At 43.0% G+C, this 26750-nt stretch overlaps 1 protein-coding gene across 1 annotated transcript in view; it reads right to left on the bottom strand.

The window, feature by feature from the left end:
• MYL3 (myosin light chain 3) overlaps nt 1–7407 on the bottom strand; it is a 35164-nt gene extending 27757 nt beyond the window's left edge. Inside the window, exon 1 of the mRNA XM_086614378.1 lies at nt 7282–7407. Within this exon, the coding sequence (XP_086470504.1) occupies nt 7282–7407 (126 nt within the window). The remainder of the gene's footprint in view (nt 1–7281) is intronic.
• Nucleotides 7408–26750: the final 19343 nt, after the last annotated feature.

Genomic DNA, 26750 nt, shown 5'->3' with positions numbered 1-26750 from the left:
ATGGGAATGTGTAGCACCTGGAAGGAATGAAACCAAGGGGAAAAGAGTTTGGAGAAAGAAAGATGAGAAGGTGTTGAGAGGTTGAACACATATGGTGGCCACTTTCAGCTGTCTTGATGCCTGATCTTGGAGGCTCAGGCATACACATGTAAAGAGTTCCCATGTCATTCTCAAGGAAGACTTGGCCAAACTCTCAATGAGGTCAAACATCTTGAAATGTTTCAAAATGGTCAAAGACCTTCATTCTCTCCACATCTTATTAAAACATAACATGATTTCTTCTGCAAAGCTGGATATGATATGTGTGCACTGCATGGGATATCAAGACAGGCTTTCTTCTGAATCAGAGGAGCCCTTGGTACTTTGGATGCCTTCAGTATGTCTGAAGTCATTATCTACTCAGAGGCTGAAAGAAATGCCCATGCTGCCCTGTGTGGGTGGCTCAGGGATGGCTCCGTACTACCTTCTAGCTGATGCACTCTTGACATAGCTGTGCTTTCCTGATGTAAAGTAGGAGTGAAACAGATTGGTGTCGCAATAGATTGCCTCGAAGAAACCTGCTCCTGTTGTCTCCGCACCAGGAGGGTTATTCAACATGCTGAGAGTCAAATCATGCCCGAATTGGGATGTCCTAACTTTGCCCAGCAAATGGCAAGAAAAGCCTCCCTCTTTCCTACACAATCCCTGTTGTGTCATGCATTCCACAGGTCCATGTTGTAAAGAACCTTACAGTGCTGCCACCAGCCAGCTAGAAGTTTACCTCACATACCAGAAGAGATGTGAGCCCATGAGCTCATGCCCTGTTTCCCTCACACATAGAATCACAGAATGGTTTGAGTCGGAAAGAACCTTAAAAGATCATCTAGTTCCAACCCCCCCTCCCATCGGCAAAGACACATTCCACTAGACCAGGCTGCTCAAAGCCTCATCCAACCTGGCCTTGAACACTTCCAAGGATGGGGCAGCCTCAATTTCTCTGGGAAACCTCTTCCAGTGCCTCACCACTCTCAGAGTTGAGAATTTCTTCCTTGGATCTAATCTAATTCTGACCCCTTTTAGTTTAAAGCCATTGTTCCTTGTCTTATACCATCAGGCCCTACTAAAAAGTCTGTCCCCATCTTTCTTGTAGCCCCTTTAGGCACTGGAGGCTGCCAGAAGGTCTTCCCAGAGCCTTCCATTCTCCACGCTGAACAGCCCCAACTGTCTCAGCCTGTCTCCATGACAGAGGTGCTCCAGCCCTCAGATCATCTTCATGGCCTCCTCTGGACCTGTTCTAACAGCTCCTTATCCTTCTTTTCTTGGGGACCCCAGAGCTGAAGGCAGCACTGCAGGGGGGTCTCACAGGAGCAGAGCAGAGGGGCAGAATCCCCTCCCTTGCCCTGCTGGCCGATGCTGGCCACATCTGCATAGAATACTTCTTTTGCACACTCAAAATCTCTCTCAAGTGGGCCAACACATCAATTTCTTATTCACAAAAAAATGAGAAAAAGGGTTTGTAGGTTTTTGTAGGCGAAAATCTTCACCCCTCCACACATCCCTCCACACTCTCTCCCCTCTCTTCTTGCAGAAGTCAGGGTTGTGGCTACATTCCTCTCTCTGAGCAAGGGGCACATTGAAAACCCCTCACGCAGCTACAAAACTTCAAGAAATCAGGGCACATACCCCACGGCTGCTGATTGCACATACAAACTCCTCCAAAACCTTCATCTCACACACGTGCCTCTTCAGACACAAAGGCACAAAGGTGTCACATGCTGCTTCGCCCTCTCTTGTACACACATCCCTCACTCCCATAAACTGAATTTCTTTAATAGAGCCACATATTTAACAGAGCCACTGTTATAAATATCATAGAATCATAGAATCATAGAATGGTTAGGGCTGGAAGGGACCTTCAAAGGTCATCTAGTCCAACCCCCCTGCAAGGAACAGGGATATCTCCAACTAGATCAGGTTGCTCAGGGCCTCGTCCAACCTGGCCTTGAACGTCTCCAGGGATGGAGCATCCACCACCTCTCTGGGCAACCTGTTCCAGAGTTCTACCACTCTCATGGTAAAAAATTTTTTCCTAATATCCAACCTGAATCTACCTCCCTCTATTTCAAAACCATTACCCCTTGTCCTATCACAACTGGCCCTCCTGAACAGCCTCTCCCCATCTTTCTTGTAGGCCCCCTTGAGGTACTGGAAGACCACTATAAGGTCAAATATATATATATTTATATATATTTATATTTATAAAATATATATATTTTTTAACAGCAGTTTTTCCCTCATGCACTCTAACTCAACATTTACCTAACAAATAACATCCTTTTTATCCACAAAGTTATTCCTGCTTTTTCATTCCCCCATTCAAGCCCTTCTGACTGTTATGTCCACTATTAACTCATATACATTTCTCCCACGTCCACGCTCACTCTGAAATAATCATTTCAGCCACTTCAACCTAGAAAAAATTCTTCAACAAGGCACCAAAAACTGCTCTGACAAGCTCACCTAGCAGGCTATTTCTTGTTGAAATGGGATTTTTCCCCATGAAAATCAATCCATCTTTCCCAAGAGATATTTACTTGCCTTCTCCAAACTTCAGCCACCTTCTGCTCAGCCCTGCTTCACCAACTCTTCATCATGATGAAGATGTTCACCCCTTCAATCCCTCCACCATCGACGCTTCGCGCTTCGGCGGAGGCTCATCACGCACCCCTACACGTCTGCGTGGCTCCAGCCCTGCCATCACATGCTTGCTCGGTGCTTTGGAGCTGAACAGACAAGTCTGGCAGCATCTCACCCTTACTGGTGGTGCATGATGCCCCCGTATTTCCCTCGTGGCTGCTCCTATCCCAGATGCTCTTACATCTTTTCTTGCAGAAAAAAGGAAGAAGCTTTTATTTATTTTTTTTTTTTTTTTTAGCATCCCTGCAGATGTTCAGAAGCCTGCTGGGCTTTTTAAGGAGAACAGGTTTCACAGGGCTTCAAGATCACAGTACTCCACAAAAATAAACGATGACTGCTTCTTCCCCAGGCACCTGTATTACTGCATGCTGCTACAATAAGCATATCAAATGGTGACAAAGGAAAACGTGGATATTAAGGATAACTCTATATGGTAAGCCGTGTCCCTTCCAGGTCCTCACATACACCAGCTGTCTCTGCGTGGCCTTTTTGCACCCAGGCCTCACTGGGCTTTGAGCACGCGTCATCTCAGCTAACTTTAGCTGAAGTGTTGGCACCCAAATACCTGTCTCATCTCCTTCTGTCAACAGCATCTCCCAAGGGTGATGTAGTCTATCCCAATATAGGTGTTTAGCACTACTGCAAAGGGTAAACGTCTAGAGAGTTTCTCTCTGCTCATTATAGATGATCTGTTTAAGATCAATGATCAGCTTTCCAACAGTTAAAGCTAAATGAGCCAGTCCTGCTTTCTATATCCATAAAAACAAAAGATGAATCCTGCTTTGCATCAGCCTTACTATTTTTCAGGAGAGCAGAATACATTTCTGGTAAAATGTGCCCCCCTACTAAAAGACAGCATTCAGGTGGAAACAAATTAGATATATGGGAAAGAATTTTCTTGCTACAAAATCCCTTCAGGACAAGCTGGTCCCCAAAGTAAAGAGGTTCAGGGGCCATTCTAGAGAAACACTTCCCTAAAAAAAGACTTCCTCGTGGGCTCAGCCAAGCTCTTACAAAAAAGTAAAGAAACAAAAAAAACCCAAAATATTTTCTCTATGAATTGCAAATCACACCCAATCTACTCTGAAAGTTTCTAAGTATTGGATCAAATCCTATAGGAATATATATGTGAGTAATTTTAAGACTTTAGAATAACTGCATTTACTTAAGGGGATGTATCTCATATTTAGGCTACTGACATCCCAATACAGACCCAATACAGATTGAGACCATGAAGCAGCAAGAGAAAGACAACTGGAAAACCTAACGATGCTGGAGTGAAAGATCAGGCTATCAGACCATTATCATGAGAGCAGAGAATAACAGTAAAGAACAATGAAACAACGAGTACTTTTCCCTTCCACACAAATATTTTAGTTTTGAGAATCTTTAGTGTCTAAAAAAACCAAAGATTAAAAATTCCAAATACAAAATTGTGTAATAAGGTCTGAGAATAAATGTTGACAATTTGAGGCATTTCCATCAATGCATTTTGATCATTTTTAACATTTTGTTTCAATATAAGTTTGTTTTCCTTGCCTTTCTTTAACTATAGATTATCTTCTGCACGAAAACAAGAACCAGTTTCATCCTGGAATGCAGAAATGAGATGTTTGGAGAATTTCAAAACTCATTAAAGCTTTTTTTTCAAATGTTGTACAATGATCTGGGGAGGTATTCTGATCTACACCAGATGGTCTGAGCTCCACCAGAGTTAGGTTTATGGAACAGGAAGCCGTATATTTGCCAGACTCAGCCCTTTGTGGACAAATAGCTTCAATTTTGACAAAAGTATTTTTGATGAAAAACATTTCATTGAAAAATTTCCAGGAAAACTTCTCTAGAGAATATCATCCCCCTTTGGTATGAGTGTTTGAAAAAAAAAAACAACCCAGACCCAAACCATGCATCTACCAGTGCTTTCTTTAGTCCAATTCTGTACATAGTAGATAATGGAATGGTCTCTGCAAAAATGAAGAGATGTTATTGCAGGAGTACTGGATTTACTTATTTTTTTAGTTGGCACTTTAAAAAAACATGATAAGAATCCATAATTGCAAATTGCACTGGAGCGAAAACGAAGAATTTTCATGAATAATTCTGCAGAGTGAGTAAGTTTAAGAAAAATGTAGAAATGAATCGCTTTCAAATCATATTTGGATGGAAACATATTTGATGATTTTGAAATAGTGGTGACTGCAGAGATGCATGACTGTTTTCTGAGCGGTACCAGTTTGAGGCTTGTTTTTTTGTAATTTTTTTTTAGTTACAACTCAACTCTCTACTGGACTTAGCTGCCCTTCATACCACAATGTCATTGTATCTGGCTGAATAATGTCATGATGTCATGGTATCCCTGCTGAAGGTATCTGTGCCCTCTCAGAAGAGTTATTACAATTGTCTCCTCCTCCTTTTACAATGCAGGAATGTCAAGTACAGAGGCATTAGCAGAGAGATGGATCCTACCACGTACCAGTTGCCCAAGGTCATGGTAGAAGTCCTGCTCAGAGCACGGCACTATGGTGTCACTACTCTAAAAACTAGCCCAAAACTGAATTCCTTGTAATCCAACTTTTTCTTGATATGTGAAATGGTTACTTTGATTTTCACTGAAAGGATTAAATATTATTACAAATGGACACTTTTTTTTTTTTTTTTAAATCAGTATTTAAACTGAAAGATTTGCAAAGTCTTCATGATTCCAAGCAGGACAAACCCACTTTCAGTGGTTCCTTCGTTAGAAATCCCCCACTGCAGGAATCAGTCTCCTGTTGAAGAAACAAAGGGTTTCAGCAGCCTGGGATTTATAAGCCACTGGTGGGACCTGCTACAGTGTGCTCACCAGACATGCTGAAGAGGCAGAGTAACATATTCCCTTTTTCATGTAGTTTCTTAGTTTCTGAGGGGGGAACTTGACTTTTGAGCTAAACTCCTCATGTCAGCTCCGAGAAGCTGGTCCCATGGATGGCAGCTGAGCTGTCTCTTTTCCTCCTTGGCTTTATCTAGTCTCATCTCATGTCCCCTGGCCCACCAGAAACACAGGGGACCACTAGGACTCCCTGTTGGTTGCTCAATTTCTTGTAACAAACAGGAAAAAATCTGGCTGCCAAGCTAATCAACAAAATAATGTTGATTTACACCCAATCATTGCCTGGCCCAAAGCCTCGGCAGAAAGAAATCTGTGAGATGCTGCAAAGCTCCTCTTCTTTTCCCCAAGGGCAATGCCTTTTCCCAAAGGACAATTCTCAAAAAAATTGCAAAAAAATCCTGCTATATCTTGCAGTGTCTGTCTGTCATGGGGTGTCTACTGTGCAAACAATATAGGAAAGCTGTTCCTAAAGATGCATGCAGGGGGTCTCTGATGTTGCCTGCAAATGTGTGTGGTGCAGAAGGAGCAAAAGGCAACTATTTTTAGATCTTTGTTTGCTTACTGCATTTTTATAAGTCAAGAAGTCACACTTTGATAATCTATTCCGTGGTCATTTCCATAGGAATATATGATTTCTGCCTCATCATTCTCTGAGACAAACCTTTTTTGAAATAAAGGAGTTGCTCTCATATATCTGAAAATACATATATATATTTAAGGGTCAATTCCCATGGAAAAAAAAGAGTATGAAAGGGAAACAGACCTTCAGCATCATTTCACTGGAATTAACTACTTCACAGCTTTAAAATCTTCAGTGTTTCCTAAATATTGGCAGTGCCCAGTCAATGGAGTGGTTCACTGAAAGGGCAAGGTGATGCCAGTTAGGCAGCTCAGGATTAGAGTAGCAAACCCAAATTCTCTCAAAAGCTACTTCTGAAATAGCCATGGAAACACAATCTTGTTGTTCCATGTTTGAGCAAAGCCTGCTGAGATCACCAGCGACTCTTTCCAGCAGAGACTTCTCTAAAGGAGAAGGAGGAGGAGAAGGCTCTTGCTCTTTGGAGGAATCCTTGGGGCAGCACCTGAAACCAGCAGGTCATTCAGGAAATCTGGATTTTTGCTCAAGTTTCTCTCTACCTTCCAAAACACACACACAAGCACACAGTTCCTGTGCCATTCAGTTGGACTTTTCCGAAAAACTACAGGAGGTGTCACTGGCTCACTTTAAGGAAGTCCCAGGCTGGTCACGTCTACCAAGTGATGCATTCCAGACTGAGAGAAATTAGTTCAATCCATGCTGCAAGCCCACTCCAAGCCTACAAGCGAGCCTTGGCCATCGGTTGGTCAGTGGTCAGCCCTGAGTACAGTCAAGCCTTCCTGACATCTACCTGCAATATTGCCTGCAGAGGCACAATAAGTTTCCCACTGAGGTCAGTGATGTTTGCATGCAATAAAACTTACTACTTTGGGGATAAGAAGGGCCAAACAGGTCTGGACAACCTCAGATAAAATAAGATTCAGCTTTTAGCATCTCTTTTTAGCAGAGCACCCAGTGACTTTGCTCCCAGGCTTACTCTATCTGTGGCAATTGCCTTTGCTGCTCACCTTCTGCACAAAACAAAGAGCTACTTCTGGAGAACGTCATCTCGCAGCATTGAACACACCATCACTAGAACCACCACCAACCCAAGCACCACCAGCCTGCTTCCTCCCACGCCAGGTCGAAAGATACGTACTTTGATAGAAGCTGGGTTAAATTCAACTTCTTTTTTGGGTTCTGGTTCTGCTGGTTTAGGTGCTGCTGGTTTGGGTTCTTCCTTCTTAGGTTCAGCCTTCTTAGGTTCGGGCTTCTTTGGAGGCATGTTGGTTTGCTGGTGGGCTGCTTTAGGAAGAGAGAGAAGGAGAGAGACAGACAAATGGGAAAGAGGTGGCTGCTGCAGGATAAATCAGCAGCTCACACAGGTCTTTATCCCTGTCCAGTCTCTTGAAGTCACACATTGTGTCACCCCCAGACCTGTCACATGCCAGAGCTTACAATAGGGCCACTGCTATAAAAGGACAAGACATCTACCCGGCTATTTTAAAGCCATGGGATAGGGCATTGTTACGAATTAGCACTTAAATGGAAAGAGAGTTTGGGGATTTTAGGGCTGAGGCTGGCACTGGGTCAAACATTTTTGGTGTCCACGCATGTACGTGTGCAAGGGAGAGGTCGGGTTACAACCCAGGTCCCATTGTTGAGTTTTATCCTCCCCAGGGCTGTGCTGACACTTACCTCCCCAGCTCACTTGCTGTAGAACATCTCTCTTTCAGGCTGGATGACACCCCTGGCCTTCGTGGTGCCACGGTTCATTAAAAGACAAAAAGACAAGCACAGATTTATATTTAGACGTGAGGATGCGGCTATATGGGAATTTTAACATCAACACATCAACTGGTGCAAGGGAGAATTCATGTCCCGGATCACACGTTGGTCTTCTCCTGGGAAGGTGCAAAGAACCAGTATTGCTTATAGTAGAAGGTATCTAACTAGCTGGGAAACACCACCCCCCCCCCAATCCCCCCCCCATCTGGGATAGCACTGAGTGTCTGTAAGTACATCCTCATCGCTGAGATTTTCCAGACCATTTAGGGACTTGAATGCCAAGTTCCTATTAAAATAACTAAGATAAGGGTATCCATTTGAAGCTAGAAAAGCTTCAAATCTAATCTCAGCCTTACTTTGATTTAAACAACCCCCCTGCAAAGCAAAATGAGGTTAACAATTTTCAGATTTGCGTTTGCTTATGTCGTTTTTCTAAATCAGGAGTTCACTCTCTCAGATGCGGTTGCTTCCACATTACCTAGATTTTTTTTTTTTTTTTAAAAAAAACATCATTCCTTGTAACAAGACAGCCACCCACCAAATCACAGTTTATTTGAAAAGGAGATCTATGCTGGCATTTCAAACAAATACCAGTTGAATTATAGATCTCTTTGTTTTACTTACAATGTCAGCCTGATAACCAACCATTCAAATTCCTTTGGGACCCACTTTTCCCGACACCACTGTCAGCTTGACTTCCCAGTGCCTGCCTCTCTGTACTCCTCAGCTCCCTGGTTGGCTTTGCTGGGAGAGTGCTTGTGCTTTATCCTGCTCCCAAATCGCAGCACATCCCATCTCCAGGTCTGAGGCAGTGCCACAGCAGTAGCAATAAATGCATCACTGCAACAGCGTGATTACTGCAGTAATGGTAATTTGTGCTCTTGGGATAACGGGAAGCAGAATTCATTCCTCTAATCAAAGAGGATACTTCAGGAACATTGTCTATAGCAGGAGCCATGAGCTGCTCCTGACCAAGCTGGCAAGGCATTCTCATGTCTTGGTGTTTCAGGAACAGCCTGGAGAATTGCATATTTACCTGCAGCCTGTCACCTTCCAGGAAAGAGGAGGCTGAGGGGAGACCTGATTACAGCCTACAAATACTTGAGAAAAGATGGTGGGGAGGTAGGGGAAGGGCTCTTTACGTTAGTGTTGGGTGATAGAACAAGAGGAAATGGGTATAAGCTTAGTCAGGGGAGATTCAGGTTGGATGTTGGGAAGTATTTCTTCTCTGAAAGGGTTGTCAGCCACTGGAATAGGCTGCCCAGGGAGGTGGTTGAGTCCCCATCCCTGGATGTGTTTAAGAATAGGGTGGATGAGCTACTTAGGGATATGGTTTAATGGGGATTAGGGATGGTTGGACTCGATGATCTCTAAGGTCTTTTCCAACCTAGAAATCTATGAATGAATCTATGAATGAATGAAACTCGATTCTGGTCCCCTCCACAGAGCTGGTAGTAGACAAGGGATGTGTCTCCATAAGGAATGGTGCAAAGATCTGTCTGGTCGCTCTGGCCAGACCAGACTCCAGCCCAATTCACCACAGCCATGGATCCACTCTGATGGAGCCCATCAGTTCCACATTTGCACATTCACCTGGAGAAGAAGCTTCTGGCACCAACTTCTCAACATATTGATCTACTCATTACAATCAGTGCACCCAGGGGAGCAGTTCCCTAAGGTAGAAACCTACATTTAGTCCTTGGTTTATAGGGTGGAATTCATTTCCATTGGAGATGCAACAGAGATGCACCAGATGAGCCCACATGGTCATCAGCTGCTGTTGCAGAAGAGTCTCAGTCTCCCATAGGGTCTGTGCCATAACTGCTCACCTACCAACCCCATACACCTCTCAGAATACCAGAAATGGCTCTAGAAACTCTAACATAGGCAAATGGATCCCATCCCCTCATTAAACTACAGGACATCCACATAGTTCTGGAGAGGCTGTTGCAGGCAGAGACATCTCAAAAGACACCAGATATTTGCATTCAAGCAACGGAGTGAAGCCATAGATATGAACAGTGAAAAGAGATGCATCACCCTCACTGAATATATGGACTAGATCTCTGTTGACTGGGATGGGAGCTACACAGTTCACATATTTACATTGTAGACACCTAAATTCAGTGAGGTGAACCCTACCTGGGCTGAGTTCCATCTTTTGAGTTTTCCTTTATGTTACAAAGTCCCAGAGTAGAGGTTTTTCTACTTCTCATTTGCCCATTTTCTGTCCAGGGCAAACAAGAATTAAGTGTGGAAAGTATCTGATGTACCCTGCTGATGAGAATAAGCAATCTCTGCAAACCTTGCAACCTGTAGATATTTCTGCAAAGAAATAACTGAAATCATGCATTGTTTTCATGCCCTGCAAAAAGTTTTTCTACGTTGATTTTTGCATCGAAATGAGTCATGGCTGGAGAATTGTAAAAGCTTCCTGCTGACCTGAAGAAATGCCAGGGAGCAATTTCATCACGTTCCCCCACTGCAGACTTCTCTATTGACACTGCAGGAGCCAGCACAGACCCAGGAAATTCCAGGTTCTGCTAATTGAAAGCAGAAGAACTGCAGTGAAAATTAGTGTGCGCTCTGAGAGCACCCGTAACCACAAGGACAGCATCTGAGCAGGCACCAGCCTAAGCACATGAATGTGTTTTACACAACATTTGAAAAAGCCACCAGATCTTATTCCTGAACTGAAAACAGCACTGGAAAATATCAGGCAATTAAGATGCCAGCAGCAGCTCAACAGCACCTTGGGATCTTGTCACCTCCACCTCTACGAGATAAGAAGAGACCATAATAACTAGTAGAGTCATATTTCACTTTTTCTTCTGAATTCCACAAATCAGCCATGGTTGTGGGGTTTGTTGGTGAGGGTTTTTCTTCCCCTCTCTTCACATGCTCTCTAATAAAAAGATATTAGAGAAACAACAGCACAGATGACCCAGAAAGGTGGCTGAGAGCTCACGCCAGTCTGATTCTCAGCCAAAATTCAGCAGTCATACTGTCTGTACACAAAGATTGTCATGATATGGGTTTTTTTTATATATTCATGATAAGGAATGTTCACAGAAAAGATCATAGAATCATAGAATGGTTAGGGCTGGAAGGGACCTTCAAAGGTCATCTAGTCCAACCCCCCTGCAAGGAACAGGGATATCTCCAACTAGATCAGGTTGCTCAGGGCCTCATCCAACCTGGCCTTGAACGTCTCCAGGGATGGAGCATCCACCACCTCTCTGGGCAACCTGTTCCAGTGTTCTACAACTCTCATGGTAAAAAATTTTTTCCTAATATCCAATCTGAATCTACCTCCCTCTATTTTAAAACCATTACCCCTTGTCCTATCACAACAGGCCCTCCTGAACAGCCTCTCCCCATCTTTCCTGTAGGCCCCCTTGAGGTACTGGAAGACTGCTATAAGGTCATCCCGGAGCCTCCTCTTCTCCAGGCTGAACAGCCCCAACTCTTTCAGCCTGTCCTCCTAGGAAAGGTGCTCCAGCCCTCTTATCATCTTCGTGGCCCTCCTCTGGACCCTCTCCAACTGGTCCATGTCCTTCTTATGTTGGGGCATAAGAAGATCTTTTGTGGTTCTGTCAAAATCAAAATAGTTGCAGCATCCTGACACTTTTTGTAAGTTGTCAGTTCTGCTTCGACACGAGGCTTCTGGAAACGCCAAAAAATCCCAGTGAGATGCTTTGGGTTTTCATTCAGTCTCCTAGTTGCCTGTTGCTCTCCTAGACCCATGGCACGTTCCCTCCTGACTTCTGTTCAGTTTGTTTGTGTAGACCTGCCAAAACTCAAAATACCGTAACAAATTGGCCCTTTTAGGTGATTCTTCACTTTGGTTTTTTGTCACAACGTAGTGTAGATGACAGGCAACTGCCCTATGTATGGGATTACTGTATATACATATGCTTATTTTTATTTAAATATACAATGTCAAGGCAAAACAGGGAGGCACGTTATGAGTTTTAAGTACCTGCAGGGCTGGCTAACCACTGCTGGGTGGATGTCTTGGATCAGTTCCACGGATTAAAGATACTCCAATGCCCTGTAAATCCTTCTGCAAACAGCCAAATCAATGCAGCTAATCTTGCCCTAAATCCCCCATTCATCTCTTCCATGAGGATCCCTAGAGTCCCAGCAGCTGCAAAAAAAAAACCCTGACCAAAAATCCTTCTTCCTATTAATAGGTTTTGAAGGGCGGGGAGGTGGGGGACGAGACAGGGGGAGTGCTCTTCAATGTTTCAGTCATGCTCACAACAGATGTTAGCTGCAGATCTGAGTGCCAAAAAAGCTGTTCCAGAGTCACCCTAGAGTCCTACATGAGAGGCTGGGCTAGCTGTGAATTTTCAAAAATTCTCTTGACCATCAGGGTATGATAAGTTTCTCCTGAGACAAGGACCGGGACAATCTTCAAAGAGAATAGAGATCATCAAGACATTTCCCATGGAAAAAAAATGAAGAACCAGAAAAACAGAATATAAATGTAAACAAAATATTCTGGCCAACACCTGAATTGTTCAAATCTAGGAGTACTGCCACAGTGCCTTTTGATTCTCTGCTCCTTGATAAGTCTGTCTGTCTGGTTTTACTGGAATCACAGAACAGCTGAGGTTGGAAGGGACCTCAAAAGATCATTTGATCCAACTTTTCATACAAAAGGGAGCCTAGATGAGATTATCTGGCAGTCTTACTCCATTTACTGCAATTTACCACACTGCCCCTCAGACCAAGTAGAAGAGATTTTATAGAGAATGTGAATCACCTCATTCTGAGGAAAGTTAACAATTTTCATGAAATAATGTTGTGGGATATTTGAATTGAACTATTTGAGGCCAAAATAGATCAGTTTTCAGACAGTTGACTTCTCAACAGAATAACATCCTCCCCCCAAGTAAGGGTTTGATTTTTTTTCTGTTAAAAATAAAAATAAAATTAATCTTTGAGTTAAACTTCTATTCTCTCTTCAGAAAGAACCATTGATGGAAACTCTCCAGACATCTTTAAATGAGAGGTTGAGAGCACGTCAAAGATGTTCTCTCTCCAACCAAAAGTAGTTGTGCAACTTTTCCCAATAAGGAATGCTGTCCTTAGAGTTGTAAGATGGCCACAGCTTGAGTGTCTTCCCCAGAGAACAGAGAAAAAGTGTTTTTAGAAGATTTGCAACCAGAAGATGATTCATTTTTTTTACTTCTTCAGTCCCCAGCACGGCAGATGTATTGTCAGCTGTTGGACGAAGCAAGCTCCAAACCACATCTGCTCATATGCTACTCAACTTCAGTACTTTAATATAACCATGTTATAAAAAGAAAAGTCAGATATTTTCAAACAGCAATTAGTTAATGAAAAAAAAGGTTAATGAAAAAAAAAGTTAATGAAAAAAAAAAACAAAAGAAGATAAAAAAGAAAAAAAAAAAAAGAAAACCAGAGAGAGAACTTCCAAGAAATCTCCATTTCACTCCTATTTTTTGTCAGCTATAGAGCTTGTCAGTTTTTCCATCCATGCCTTAACATCTGAGTGGTTAAAACAAGACAAAAAGATACTGGAAGGAAGAACAGAAGGGGTTGTATCCATATGGAGAAAGAGGGATACGGTGGGCTGACTGAGAGGGTGTTTATCTGATGGGAAGTTGCTGTGAGCAAAAGTGGAGGAGGACAGAAATAAAGGTAAAAATAAGAATTTTCACTGAGATTACCATTGCTGCTCCCAATTTCCGTAGGGTCAATTGTCCAACCAATTTACCACTGCTCCCTATAGGAACATCAGCTGGAAAGAAGAGCAAATGCCTGCCTTTGGACCAACTCTTCAGCTGCTATAAATCAGTGAGTTCCACTAACTTCAATGGAACTATCCTGATTTATACCAGCTGTGGATACGGACCAGAATAGTAGATTGTCTGGCAGGAACCATCATTTACTTTCTGACTATTGGGATCAGGACAACACATGTTTGCTGCTCACTGGGCTGGGGCAGGAGACAGGAAAAAAAGAAAAGGAAAAAAAAAAAAAAAGGTGAATTTATATAGAAAATGTAACACTGAAAATATCAAGCAGCAGAGTAACACTGGTGACACCAGACTTGGTGGAAATGTGCTCTTGCTACATGTGGGATTTAGCAGAAAATTAGTGTCTAATGGATCCTGAGACTATTCAGGTACCACAGGACGAGGAACAGAAGTGAAATGTTTTGTGCATTACAACTTTAGCAAACTTTTAAAGTCCTGCTGCACAGCCAGTAAAAGTCACAAAATTCAACAGGATCCTTCAGTTGGTCGTTGAAAAGAAAAAGTGTTAGATGTCAGTTAAAAGGACTAATTCTGTGGACTTCATGATAGCCTGTTTCCAAGTACAAACTTCTATTTTCTTCAGAAAATTGTCTAGTTCCAATTAGAAACATTAGGGGACAGTGATGTCATTTAACTTCAGCATCGAGGAAATAACTAGCTTTTAGACGAGCTAACAGCTATGCCTTTTCTTTGTCAAAACGAAGAAACGCTCCCAGATGGTGATTCTCAAACACGTAGGATGAATATCCTTCCAGACTTTTCTTTCACTATATGCATTGGCAAAGCAAGTCCCAGCCGTTCACACTGGAGGCTTAACTTTCAGATGCTTCAAGTAAGGAAATTCCACATTTCCATGCTTGGACAGCCCATTTCATCCCCACCAGGATATTTCAATTTTCTTTTCAGGAAAGGAATACAATACAGCATTCCTTTATTTCCAAAAGGAGTATACCTATCCCCAGCCTCCATCCATCACAGGTTTTTATGCCTTTGTCTCTGGGACTCAACAGAGTCTGAAAACTCTTCTCCTTTGCATGCTTGTGGTCTACAAGCCAGTCAACTCACCATCTTCCCAGGGACAAAGTAAAATGATCAGCCTCAGCGACTGGCAGGTTGACAAGAAGTTACTACCCTGACATTAGTTACTTATCAGGCAAGTAAATACTTCTTTTCAGCGTGACCTTGCAGATCCTAGAGCAAATGCCAAAGGCAAAAGTGGTAGATCCAAGTAATTTATCCAAAAGTCCTCACTACCATCACCATTTCAGAATAGCCTTGTGTTTTCAACTTCAAAATCATAGAATGGTTAGAATCATAGAATGGTTAGGGCTGGAAGGGACCTTCAAAGGTCATCTAGTCCAACCCCCCTGCAAGGAACAGGGACATCTCCAACTAGATCAGGTTGCTCAGGGCCTCCTCTCTGCACAGTCACATGCAAGCAAATCTGTAGCACGAATTCTTACCACTTAAACTAAAAAGAAGTTTCACACATCAGAGGGGAATGGGGTAAATATTTTGGGAAGCATCTTCACCCAGACCCATCATCAAATAATGATTTTTTTGTCCCCAAGTAGATGAATCACAGTGGCAGGTCACATGTCCTAGAGCAAAGTTTGATCTGAAGTCCTCCAGAAACTGATGTTTTCCGCTCAGAGTCCGAGTCTTTCCAGACTCTGAGCACTGGTCACTGTTAATTATCTCATGCAATTAAGACTCTTACTTTCAACCTCAACAAAAAAAACCCTCCAACTAGTCAGAGCCTACAATTGACTCTTTCCTTGTTTGAAGAAAGACATTAGGAGTTTGCTCCAACACTGGATCTACAAGTGACCCTTCTCTCCTTCCTCCCTCCCCCTAAATACACATATTCTTTTGTATTATCATCCATTCAGGTTTCCTTTTAGGAACTAACAGAAAGACTTCAATGGAAAAAGGGCAGTTTATCACATCCTTGTGGAAATCTATCTTGCTTGCTTTTCAAAGGCATCTATAACGCTCCACTAACCAGACAAGAAGCCTGGAAGACTAGCCAGGATGGCTAATTATATGAAATGAGCTCCAGCCAAATAAAACTATTTTAAGCTCTGAAGTTGCAATATTGCAACTTCAGGGTTAACAACGGTCCTAGACTGAGTCTGAGACTCCCACTTTTCTGTTCTGGTGTTCTCGGAGTGATGTGCAAGAGGAACTCATTAATTTTCCAGGGAGCTGTCTCATTACCAAATTCCAAACCCAGAGTCCATCAGGGCAAGTTCCCAGGACACACACAACTATAGCATTAAGCACAGCTTTGGGAAGCTCAGAGCTTATGTTATCTCCTGATGTGATGGGAGATGAAGGCAGAAATCCCACATCACAAGAAAGAGCCACTAACAATGCAGACCTCTGTTGGAACTTTCTGTTTAACAACAAAAATAGATACCCGGTTTATCTCATTTCTCCTTCTTGTAGGCCAAATCCTATTTGGAGATGAGCACTAACAACTTCAAATGAACCATAAAGACTCATGATCTGGCCCTGCTACTCATTTCTCTATTCCTTTTTTATCACCAGAGATATTTACAATTCTGGGCCATAAACATAAAGGCAACTTTTGCCACGATGATCAAAGTAATTTGCACCTTGCTGTCATTTATCATTATCATTTGAGTCACAGGACTATCTTGAGGTCCCAGCAGAAACCACAACTCCAGCTTGCTAATTACAAACGTAGAGAAAAAAAAAAAATCATTAAAAAAAACCCATGTAAAGTATAGAAATAAAAATTTAGAATATACATACAAGTGACAGGAGGAGAAAAATGGAGTGGGAGTGTTATCCTATCTTTTTTTTTTTTTTTTGTAGATGATTTGAAAAAAGTCAAACAGAGAGTCTATGACAGAATTAGGAAATAGATACATTTCTCATGGTATTTCCACACTGTACTATACATCCTGGGATCTGAACACAATTCCTGCAGAAGGCACACGGTGTATGTGATGGGAACAAACTTATGAAACCTTACACAGCAATGTTTTCACAATAAATAATTTACTTGGTGTTGATTTTAATTTTTTTTTAATAAGTAGAGGGGATATCAAAAGGGAACACGGAGTCTTTTCTTGTGATGTCACAGGTGTAACATTAATGCCACTTCCCAAAATACTCATTTTAATTTTTCATGCAGTAAAATTCTTGACCTGGTTGTGAAACTCAACCTCCCCTGTGAAGGCTGGTAACCCAATCTGAATCAACAGCTTGGGAACAATAGTCACACAGGGTCGGCTGGCAGAGGAACGCCAGGAATGTCCTAGGCTGAAGGACTCAAGGGCTAGTTCTGCTCTGCACTCTTGAAACCCTGGGGATCCTCCACCAGTCACCACTTGGCTGAAGACACCACGGAGGTGTGGAAATAGAGCTGAGCTCCGGCGGCCAAGTTAGCATTCAAGTATGTGCAAAGCATGTGGAGATCCAGATCTGCCCATGGATCTCAGTTCATGATATCCAGACACAATTCAGCCCGCAAACAGGGAACATGATCCCGTGCTAATCCCCCAGCATTCATACCCAGGACTTGCCCTAGGGTGTATTTCTAGTTACATTTCTCACTCTGCCTTAGTTATCATCTTATCCTTTTATTTCTTACTTCTTTGTTGATCAGCTGGAATATTTTTGAAGGAGCTTGTGATCTTTTTTAAAAAAGGTGTCCACCAAACACCCGTTTTTTGTCTTGACATCTAATTGAACTTTCATTTTTCTTCAAAAACTACCCTTTACCCCTCTTATGCTGTACTCTTCCCTCTCCTTCCCCTAGCTTTTTAGTTGTGCCAAGAGAGATTTCCCACATACAGACTCAAGAAGCTGGAATAAGATTTGGACAAATATCTAATGACTAAAAAACTGCATGAGCTCTACGATCGGTCAGCTGACCCACTGCTAACATTCACTGAATCTCATTTGAGACAAGAGAGCCACAGATTTTGGGACCTGGAAAGCTGTTTTGTCATGAGTCAGTCATCTAATAATTATTTTTCACTGGGGAGACCAGTACATAGCATGGTACCTTGGACTGGTTTTTTCCTTCGACATCGTACTCTACCGATCACAGAGAAGGGCTAATGATGGATACCCTTCTGCACGGAGGATACATCTACAAGACCCTCTTCCCCTTTCACTATAATCCTCATATGCTTGTCCAGGTGGGAAAGAGGACTGATGTTCTGGTCTTACGTTTTCTTACTCCTTCAGCTTTCTGTTTAAAGAGATGCCAAGGGTGTCCGTTCCTTATAGGATTGCATTCTTTGTGCAGGATACATTAAGAAGCCAAACTCTCCCAGTAAGACACAGCCTACTCCATGTGTACCTAGAGGACACATCTCAAAATTAAAAGAAGCAAGCTCACTCCCACAGGGAACATCCCAGATCTCTGTAGCAAACATATTCTATGGATATAAATAAATAAAAATGAATAAAATAGAATCATAGAATCATAGAATCATAGAATGGTTAGGGCTGGAAGGGACCTTCAAAGGTCATCTAGTCCAACCCCCCTGCAACAAACAGGGATATCTCCAACTAGATCAGGTTGCTCAGGGCCTCGTCCAACCTGGCCTTGAACGTCTCCAGGGATGGAGCATCCACCACCTCTCTGGGCAACCTGTTCCAGTGTTCTACAACTCTCATGGTAAAAAATTTTTTCCTAATATCCAACCTGAATCTACCTCCCTCTATTTTAAAACCATTACCCCTTGTCCTATCACAACAGGCCCTCCTGAACAGCCTCTGCCCATCTTTCTTGTAGGCCCCCTTGAGGTACTGGAAGACCGCTATAAGGTCACCCCAGAGCCTCCTCTTCTCCAGGCTGAACAGCCCCAACTCTTTCAGCCTGTCCTCATAGGAAAGGTGCTCCAGCCCTCTTATCATCTTCGTGGCCCTCCTCTGGACCCTCTCCAACTGGTCCATGTCCTTCTTATGTTGGGGGCTCCAGAACTGGACGCAATACTCCAAGTGAGGTCTCACGAGGGCAGAGTAGAGGGGAAGAATCACCTCCCTCGACCTGCTGGCCACGCTCCTCTTGATGCAGCCCAGGACGCGGTTGGCCCTCTGGGCCGCAAGAGCACATTGCCGGCTCATATTGAGCTTCTCGTCCACCAGTACTCCCAAGTCCTTCTCCTCAGGGCTGCTCTCGATCCATTCTCCGCCCAGTCTGTATTTGTGCCTGGGATTGCCACGACCCAGATGGTCCTGCCCATTTTCAGTTACGAGAGTTTTTTCCAGAGATGATACTGTACAGAAGACTAAAATATATTTTGAGGTAAGGACATGGAAAACATGACATTGAACCTGCACTCCACCAAGTGTCCTCTATGCTGTGATACCCACAGGGGTTATCAGTCTACTAGAGAAGAAACTAATGAGCCATGTCCCATGAGTGTTGTCTGCAGGATATCCTGAACACAACACGGAGAAAGGGCAATCCCTTCTGCCCTCAAAACACCAATTTATTGCCAGTGCTTAGCACTTGACAGCAACTGAAGATGCACTGAGTATCCCTTTCAAGATCCTGAAGTGGTGCCTGAAAGCACATCAGAACTTAATGTACACTAGGACTCAGCTCACAAGCGGACCTTGGACTCCAGCTCATGGGATAAGAGACATGTGATCTCCAGTAGTCCAGGCCAGTCACATCTTGGTTTTACAGCACACCGCAAGGACGTAATAGAAGAGGACAATTCCTGGAAAGAATTACTTCAATTCATACTTGTTGACGTCAACAAACCAGAGATATGCTTGACCATTTTAAAGTATTTCCCAAAACCCAAAAGTGGTTCTGTAAGAATGTTTTGAGGTTCTGATATCAAAGTGTGTTTGCTTGCTGTCTGGCTTGTTACCCTGGTTCCTCTGGAGCAGAAATACATGTATATTTGTGTGCTTGCGTTGCCACGTGCACGCCTATGAATACGTGTATGTTACCGTGCAAATACAAAAACATATTGCAGGAAGTGAAAAATACGATGAATTTCAATCTGTCAAGGAAATTTTTGCCTTTATGAAGATGCACATATATGAACCTGAGTGCATCACACATATATAATCCTATTACGTGTGTAGTCAATATGATAGTATTAACAACATTGTCATTTAAAGAAAAATATTAAAATCTACCTGTTAATTTTGCTCTTGAATGACCAGAAGGTTTTATGACCATAGTTTCTGACAAGAGCACTGGGTAGACACAAGACTCCTGAAATTCCTGGCACAGAAGCATGGCAGAGGAAGGTCTACAGTTCTGGTAGGATAAAGAAGATCTGGGACTTGGTTAAGGGAGAATCAGAATAACGCAGAGAGATCTGTCTGTTCGTTGGGGTGATGGTGATAATTTTTCAGTGTTCAGCTTAGACCTGAGATGTTGCAGTTCCAGACTGTCAACCTCGCGGCAGATACTGGGCAGGGAAAGACCTACTTGGTGAACAAGTCTCAGTTCCACAGGCCTGAGTGAAAAGATGGATGCTGAACCAATCGATTCAGGTCTCCTCCAGTGTAAGTGCAGTCATGATAAATTGTTCAGTGCATCTTCCAAAAGATAGGCAGCTATGATTATTTTCTGGGATTCACCTAGACTAATGAAATGAATGCAGAGTACTACGTGGTAGCAGACACTGCTACATCCCATTTCCCATCCTCAGCTGGTAGAGGAAAAGAGAACCTGTAGGGAAAGAGAACCACCTGCAACTGCTTATGGACGTGAATTTTATGAACATTTTTCACAAAACATCAGTCTGCTGGGCATCTTTCCCTGTACACAGCCATTCAATGTAGGAAAACTACAGAAGAAGAGAGTTTCAAGAAGAATAAATGGGTCAGATGAAGAAGACCCACTAGGTGAGTTTCCAAGTCTTGCAGAGTTTGATTTTGTCCCATATGCGTCACGTTGAGTGACAGCTGCAGAGAGAACAGTCATATTCACAACAGCACTGCGCAATCTGAAACAAAGCAACATGTCAACCTTGCTTACATCTCGACTGCCAAGAGGGAAAGATTAAGTGCAATCTGATGACAGCATTGTTCTCCCCATTATCATAAAACATGGAGTCTACCAGATTTTCCCTTCTGGTTCATCTGCTGTGAAACGCATGGTTTCACAAAACATCAGATCCCTGGCCACCGCTCACAAGGTGTTAGATGAAGTGATGGGTGTTGCTCATATCCAGGGTAATAGGAGCCATATGACCATCTGACTTGTTACAACACAAGTTCAGAAGTTGATTTAAAGGGAGGGGGGAAAGGAAGGGGCTTCCAGTTGTGTAAATCTTTGTCTGATGAGTACTGGTTGGTAAGAGGTGAGCACCTACTCTTGTGAAGTTGAGATGGCCACGTGCTATGCAGCCCACCCATCTCACCCAATTGTCAACTCATCAAATCCTGTAGAGAGATAGACAGAGACACCAAAGTAGATCTGTTGTTTGTGGGGGAAGGGGAAGGTGGCTTCGCCCAGATGTTCCAAACAACACATATTCTGATAATACAAACTACGAGGACAGACCAAACGAACTGGGGTTGTTTGGGATAAAGAGGAATGAGATAAGGGAGAAGGGAAGAGGAGGCGAGAAATGGATAACCTTCAAGAACATCAAAAAATACTTCAGAGTGTACAAAACTACACTGTTCTCAATGCCTGTGATAATTAAGAGCTTGGACTGCAGGATGGTTAATCTTTCTGTTAAATGTTAGGAGGAACCCTGTGTTAGGATGAATGCTGTGTGCTGGAATCTGTCTTATGGAAAACCTTCGCCTGCTGGAAAGCTTTAAGGTGAATTTAAATAAACTGCTGTCAGAAGAGCATAGAGGTAATTGTTTCTGCCTTAGGACTGGATGGTCTTTCAGGGTTTGCCAGGATGTTGGGAATCCACTGGGAATCAGAACTAGTCCCACCCCCCTCGGTCACACAGGCATGACAATTAGCTGCTTTAACTTCCAGGTCACAACCCTACAACAAAAAAAGCTGACAGCTCTATTGCCTATGGCCAGTTCATTGGTATATCATGCCCTTCAGTTGGGTTTGCCATCTCCTTTTATCCAGCTCTTGTTCTCATTAGCTGATCAGCAACATGCTTGCTCCTGCTTGTTTAGAAATTCTTTCCCGCCGTATGGATTAACGGAAAGAAAAAAAAAAAAAAAGAAACATCAAAACCCAAATAAATATCACTAAATATAGTTAAGGCCAGCTGGTTTTAGTTAGAATTGTCTCAGGCAGCCATGCCAAAGCAATCTGAGCAGAGTCTCATGGCTGATCTGTTGATGGGCCAACATCTTCAGGGTTTTACTGTATCCCTCGCAGTGAAATCACGCCCCTGTGTAATACAATGATGGTGCATTCCAGACATATTTTCTGCTGAGAGGCAGTGTTTTGGATGCAGTGGGATCGATTGCTGTCATCTGATCCTAGAGCTCTGGTTTGTGTTGAAGGCATCAGGTTGAAAACCTAGACAGGCTTGGTAACCAAGGTGACCTCATGGGAAGGAGCCATTGCCATGGAGAGTCCCCAAAGTGTTGGTGAGGATTCTATGTGTGTGACTGAATCAATGTCAGGACGTGTCGTCAGGCTTTTCCATTTTTTGACTGCCCCAGCCATCGTGCAGACCACTGGACCCAGCGTGTCAGTGAATGGTACCAATTAAGCAGTCAGGTAGGCTGACAGCAGTCCAGGTTCCCCAGGAAGTTTTATACAGATGGGATCCAGCTCTTCTTGTTGAACAGTCTTCCTGACCACAGTAGCTATTAATTGCACAGGCTATAAGAACATGACAAGGCCCGTGAGCCAGACTCTGCTACCTGTAAGTCTTCTCTGTCCCAGCAGGGACAAAGAGAGGCAGATGATCTGGAGTACGTTTTTTTCAATTATCACTTGGAAAAGCAGAGAAGGAAGAAAAGGAGACCACATCATCACAGGGTCAGCCAGACAGATATTAGAGGCTTAGACTTTTGTTAGTGGGCCTAGGAATAATTCAGTCTCAGCTTCTTTCACCCACAAAGAAAGACAGAAGATGGGGAAATAGTCTGTGATATCCTCCACCGGACCATCATCTCAGAAAACTGTCTTAGAGTCAGCTCCATTCTGCCTCGAGACATGCATATTGTTTTTATCCATCCTTAAGATTTCTCCCAGCTCTAGTTTGGCGTGGTTTGACTGGTGGTTTTTCAGATGGGCCAGTCCAAGACCTGCTAAAGTCACAGGAGTTTTCTCTGTAAAGCCAAGCACAGAAAATGGATAGCTGTATATTGAGGTCACATAGCTCTGCCTTTCTGAAAGGCGTTTGAGATATCTCCATATTCAAAAGGCTGCAGTCTCATGTCAGATCACATTTCTTTCATGGTCCTTCCTATACGTGAACAATTGTCCATGCACACATCTCAGTTCTTTGCATCTCCTCACACAAATAGCCAGAGAATATTCACCACGAATAGAGAAAAAGAACACAGGATAGCCATCACGTCCTGAGGAAAGCCAGAGGTTCAGCTGTCAGTGAACAGAGGACCTCTTCCAGACCTAGTTCTTCCAGATAAAAATATTAGTTCATTCAGCTGTCTGTCTCTATTCACCAGCTTGAAGTTTGATATTCCTGCAGCCTGCTCGCGCACAGGACGATGACATTCATTATGTACTCCAGGCAAAGTCATTCAGATTGGCTGTTGAAGGCTTGGTTTTAGAATCATAGAATCATAGAATGGTTGGGTGGAAGGGACCTCAAGATCATCTCGTTCCAAGCCCCCTGCCATGGGCAGGGACAACCCTCCACTACACCAGGTTGCCCAAAGCCCCAACCAGCCTGGCCTTGAACACTTCCAGGATGGGGCAGCCACAACTTCTCTGGACAACTGTGCCAGTGCCTCACCACCAGTTTTATACGTAGCTGGTGTGGTTTCAGCCTCCCGACAATGTCTGGTCTTCCCTGTCCCCAGAAGAAACCTCAAGCCCTTGCAACCAGGAGAATTAGGGTAGGTATAAAACTCTTTAATCCACTTCAGCTCAAAGACAGGTCACCTTGTGATGAAAGGTAACACCCATATTAAGCTGCTTCAAAGCAAACTGTGAAGACAGTTAACCTCAAAGAAGGATCTGTAGGCAAAACAGCCGCAAAGGTGGAAGCAGGTAAAGAGGAAGAAATTTTTCAGTCTTCACAATGGATGGTCAAAGAGAGACGAATCAGTCTTGAGTCCTTCTGTCCTCTCTCCATGCTCCCACGGAAGGTCCTTCAGCACTGCCCAATTTGTCATAGGAATTATCCCCTTACACAGTTGTGAAAGTCACTTTCCTCCACTTTTGAGTACCATTTTGGCTCACGTGACATCAGGTAAAAGGCAGATGATTGCACGTAGCACGAACACAGAAGGCAAAGTGATCGTGTCTAATTAAAATGTGTTTATAAGGCCTCATCTTTCCCCAAAGAATGACAAATACAATTTATTCCGTTTAGGTTTATTTCAAGCAGTACTTCCTGAGAAGTGTTCTTCCAACAGGAAACCCTTTGTAGCATTACTTGATATATGAGAGAAAGCTGGATGGGACCTGTCAAATAGCAAAGCTACTAGAGTCCCCTTTTGCTCATTAGGCCTGATCCTAATCTTTATTTATAAATCTTCATCCTAACAAGGCTTCATTTGCCTTCCTGTGCCAAAAAAAAAGCAAATGTGGGATTAACAAAGTATTTGCAAAACTAACCCTTTCTCTGCAATTGCAGAGCGGGTCGAATCTCAGAAAATCATCACACTCCTTTCCCTCTGCCAAGGCAGCACTGAGTCTACCTGTCATTCCAGCAGGAATGTGTCTAAAATCTGCAGGGATGGGAAATTCTCTGTCTTTCCAAGTAATGCATAGATAGTTTCCTTCCCCGACCCATCACACAGATTTTGGTGATTTTTTCACTTGTTTGTTTGTTTTTTCTACAGATGCCTAAAACTGATTCATCCTTGTTGCGATTTTACCCTCTGACTGTTTAGCCTATCTGGGCCGGACCCTGAGACTTGAAAATAACTTTTTAGCCCTTTCTTCACTGTTATTTTTACACTGCAGATTCTCTTCATTTTTCTTGGAACTTCAACTACTTCAAGTTTATACAGCACCAAGACATATGAAGAATTGCTTCCATCGATGGAGTACTGTAAACACTATAAAAAATAGTAATATTTTTTTTCATCTACAGATTTGATTAGCACTAGTTTTGAAGTCGAAAGAAAATGCAAGTGAGGAAATTACTGTATTTGCATGTGGTCCAAGCTTTGCTATGTAAAGCAGAATACCAATGTGCCATGCTTGGCATTTGGATAAATAAATTGATGAGGTCTGTCGCAGGTAACTCATTACGCTGAGATAATCAGATCATTTATAATTGTTTAATCTGATGTCAGAATCACACCTATTAATTTCCTAGTAAATGTCTCCAAAACAGAACGAGAAAGAAGCAAAGTAAAGTGAAAGGAACCAACATGGTGTTCCTCTCTGCTTCCTCCTGCTGCTCTGCCCCACGCCGTGCAAATCTCAGTTGCGTGTGGAATCTTCATTTTCCAAATGCAGTGGTAACAGGAAAATTCTTCTGGTGCATATGAGCAGAGTCAGAAATAGATATCTGCCATGTAGCCAGAGAGGCAAACTTTGCCCATCAGTTTATGCACACGTTTCATAAACAAAAAGGAAGTCTATGTTAGGGTGCTGGGGGAGACGCTATAAAGTTTTTATTACAACTTGTTTTTGTAAGTCTTGTCTAGCAAATCCATGTGGTTTCCCTCAAATTTTCAGTAATAAACATTTAACAGCATGTTCCACCATCCCACTTATATAGGAGATTTTGTTGTGTGAGTGAAAGAAATTGCTCAGAAGGAACAAGGGTTGCTGTGTTGCAGTGTGACAACTACGTACTGCGGAGAGCCTGAGAGTCTCAGGTTTGTTGCTTCTGTGAGATGACCTGTGGATGTGGCATCTTTGTCCTGAGACCAGGAGAGATCCTGGGTTTTTATATCAAGCAAGAGGTAGTTCTGATCCAAAAATGTCAGATGGTCAAACCAAATCTTGAAAGAAGCAGGAAGACCTTTCAGAGGTCATCACTGTCTCCTGTAGGACCTACACAATCAAACTTCACCTTACTATTCAACCCTGATTACCACCCCATGGAATACTGTTTCCTCTACTGTGTACCCACTCTTGCTCCAAGAGGTAAAGAAGACATCATAGATGAATCTGATGTCGTGGAAACCATGTTATGTCAACATGGCAAAACCTTTCCTGCCTACCATGATGGGAGCTGCGTGGAAAATGGTGAACTGAAGCAGTGGACTGGACAGTTCAAAGAACAAAGGAGGCCTTCTGTATGTCCCTGGTGGAGAGACTCAAAGAGCATCACACGGGACTGTTGCACTGCACATGAGGACCAAATTATCAGTCAAAGGCAGACCACGTGTAGTCTAGAAAACACAATCTGTTCTTTCTATGAGAAAAATAAGCGTGAAACAGGCTGGTTGTATCTGAAACAAGGACATGAAAAGTGAGATTCACAGCAATTATGGAGTAGGAATTCGTCTCACCTATCATTGCTTGCGTATCTCAGATGTCTGGGAAAGAAACAGAAGAGCAATAGAAACTTTCAGGTCAAAATGCACTTGGTCTGTAGAAGAGTCAGAAGTTAGGAGATGTGCCGTTCTCTGAAAAATATGCAGGAGAGAAATCGTAAATTTACAGGTACAGCATTTCTGGTCTATAGAAGAGACAAACTTAAATGTGAGATGTATTGCTCTCTAAAAACACCCTTTTCCTCTACAATGACTGGAGGGAGCTGTAAGTGACTAAATCCAGAGTAGACGTCTGCATTGCAGTTGTCTAATGCGAGGTAAGAACCTGATTCTTCATGAATTTCAACAAGGCCAAGTGCAAGGTCCTGCACATGGGTCGGGGCAATCCCAAAAATAAGTACAGGCTGGGCAGAGAATGGATGGAGAGCAGCCCTGAGGAGAAGCACTTGGGAGTGTTGGTGGATGAGAAGCTCAACACAAGCCAACACCGTGCGCTGGCAGCCCAGAA

Source organism: Tauraco erythrolophus, chromosome 7 (genome assembly GCF_009769465.1).
Source record: "Tauraco erythrolophus isolate bTauEry1 chromosome 7, bTauEry1.pri, whole genome shotgun sequence".
Classification (NCBI taxonomy): Eukaryota; Metazoa; Chordata; class Aves; order Musophagiformes; family Musophagidae; genus Tauraco; species Tauraco erythrolophus.
Note: the sequence above shows the minus strand (reverse complement) of the source record. Positions and strands in the feature narration are given on the sequence as shown.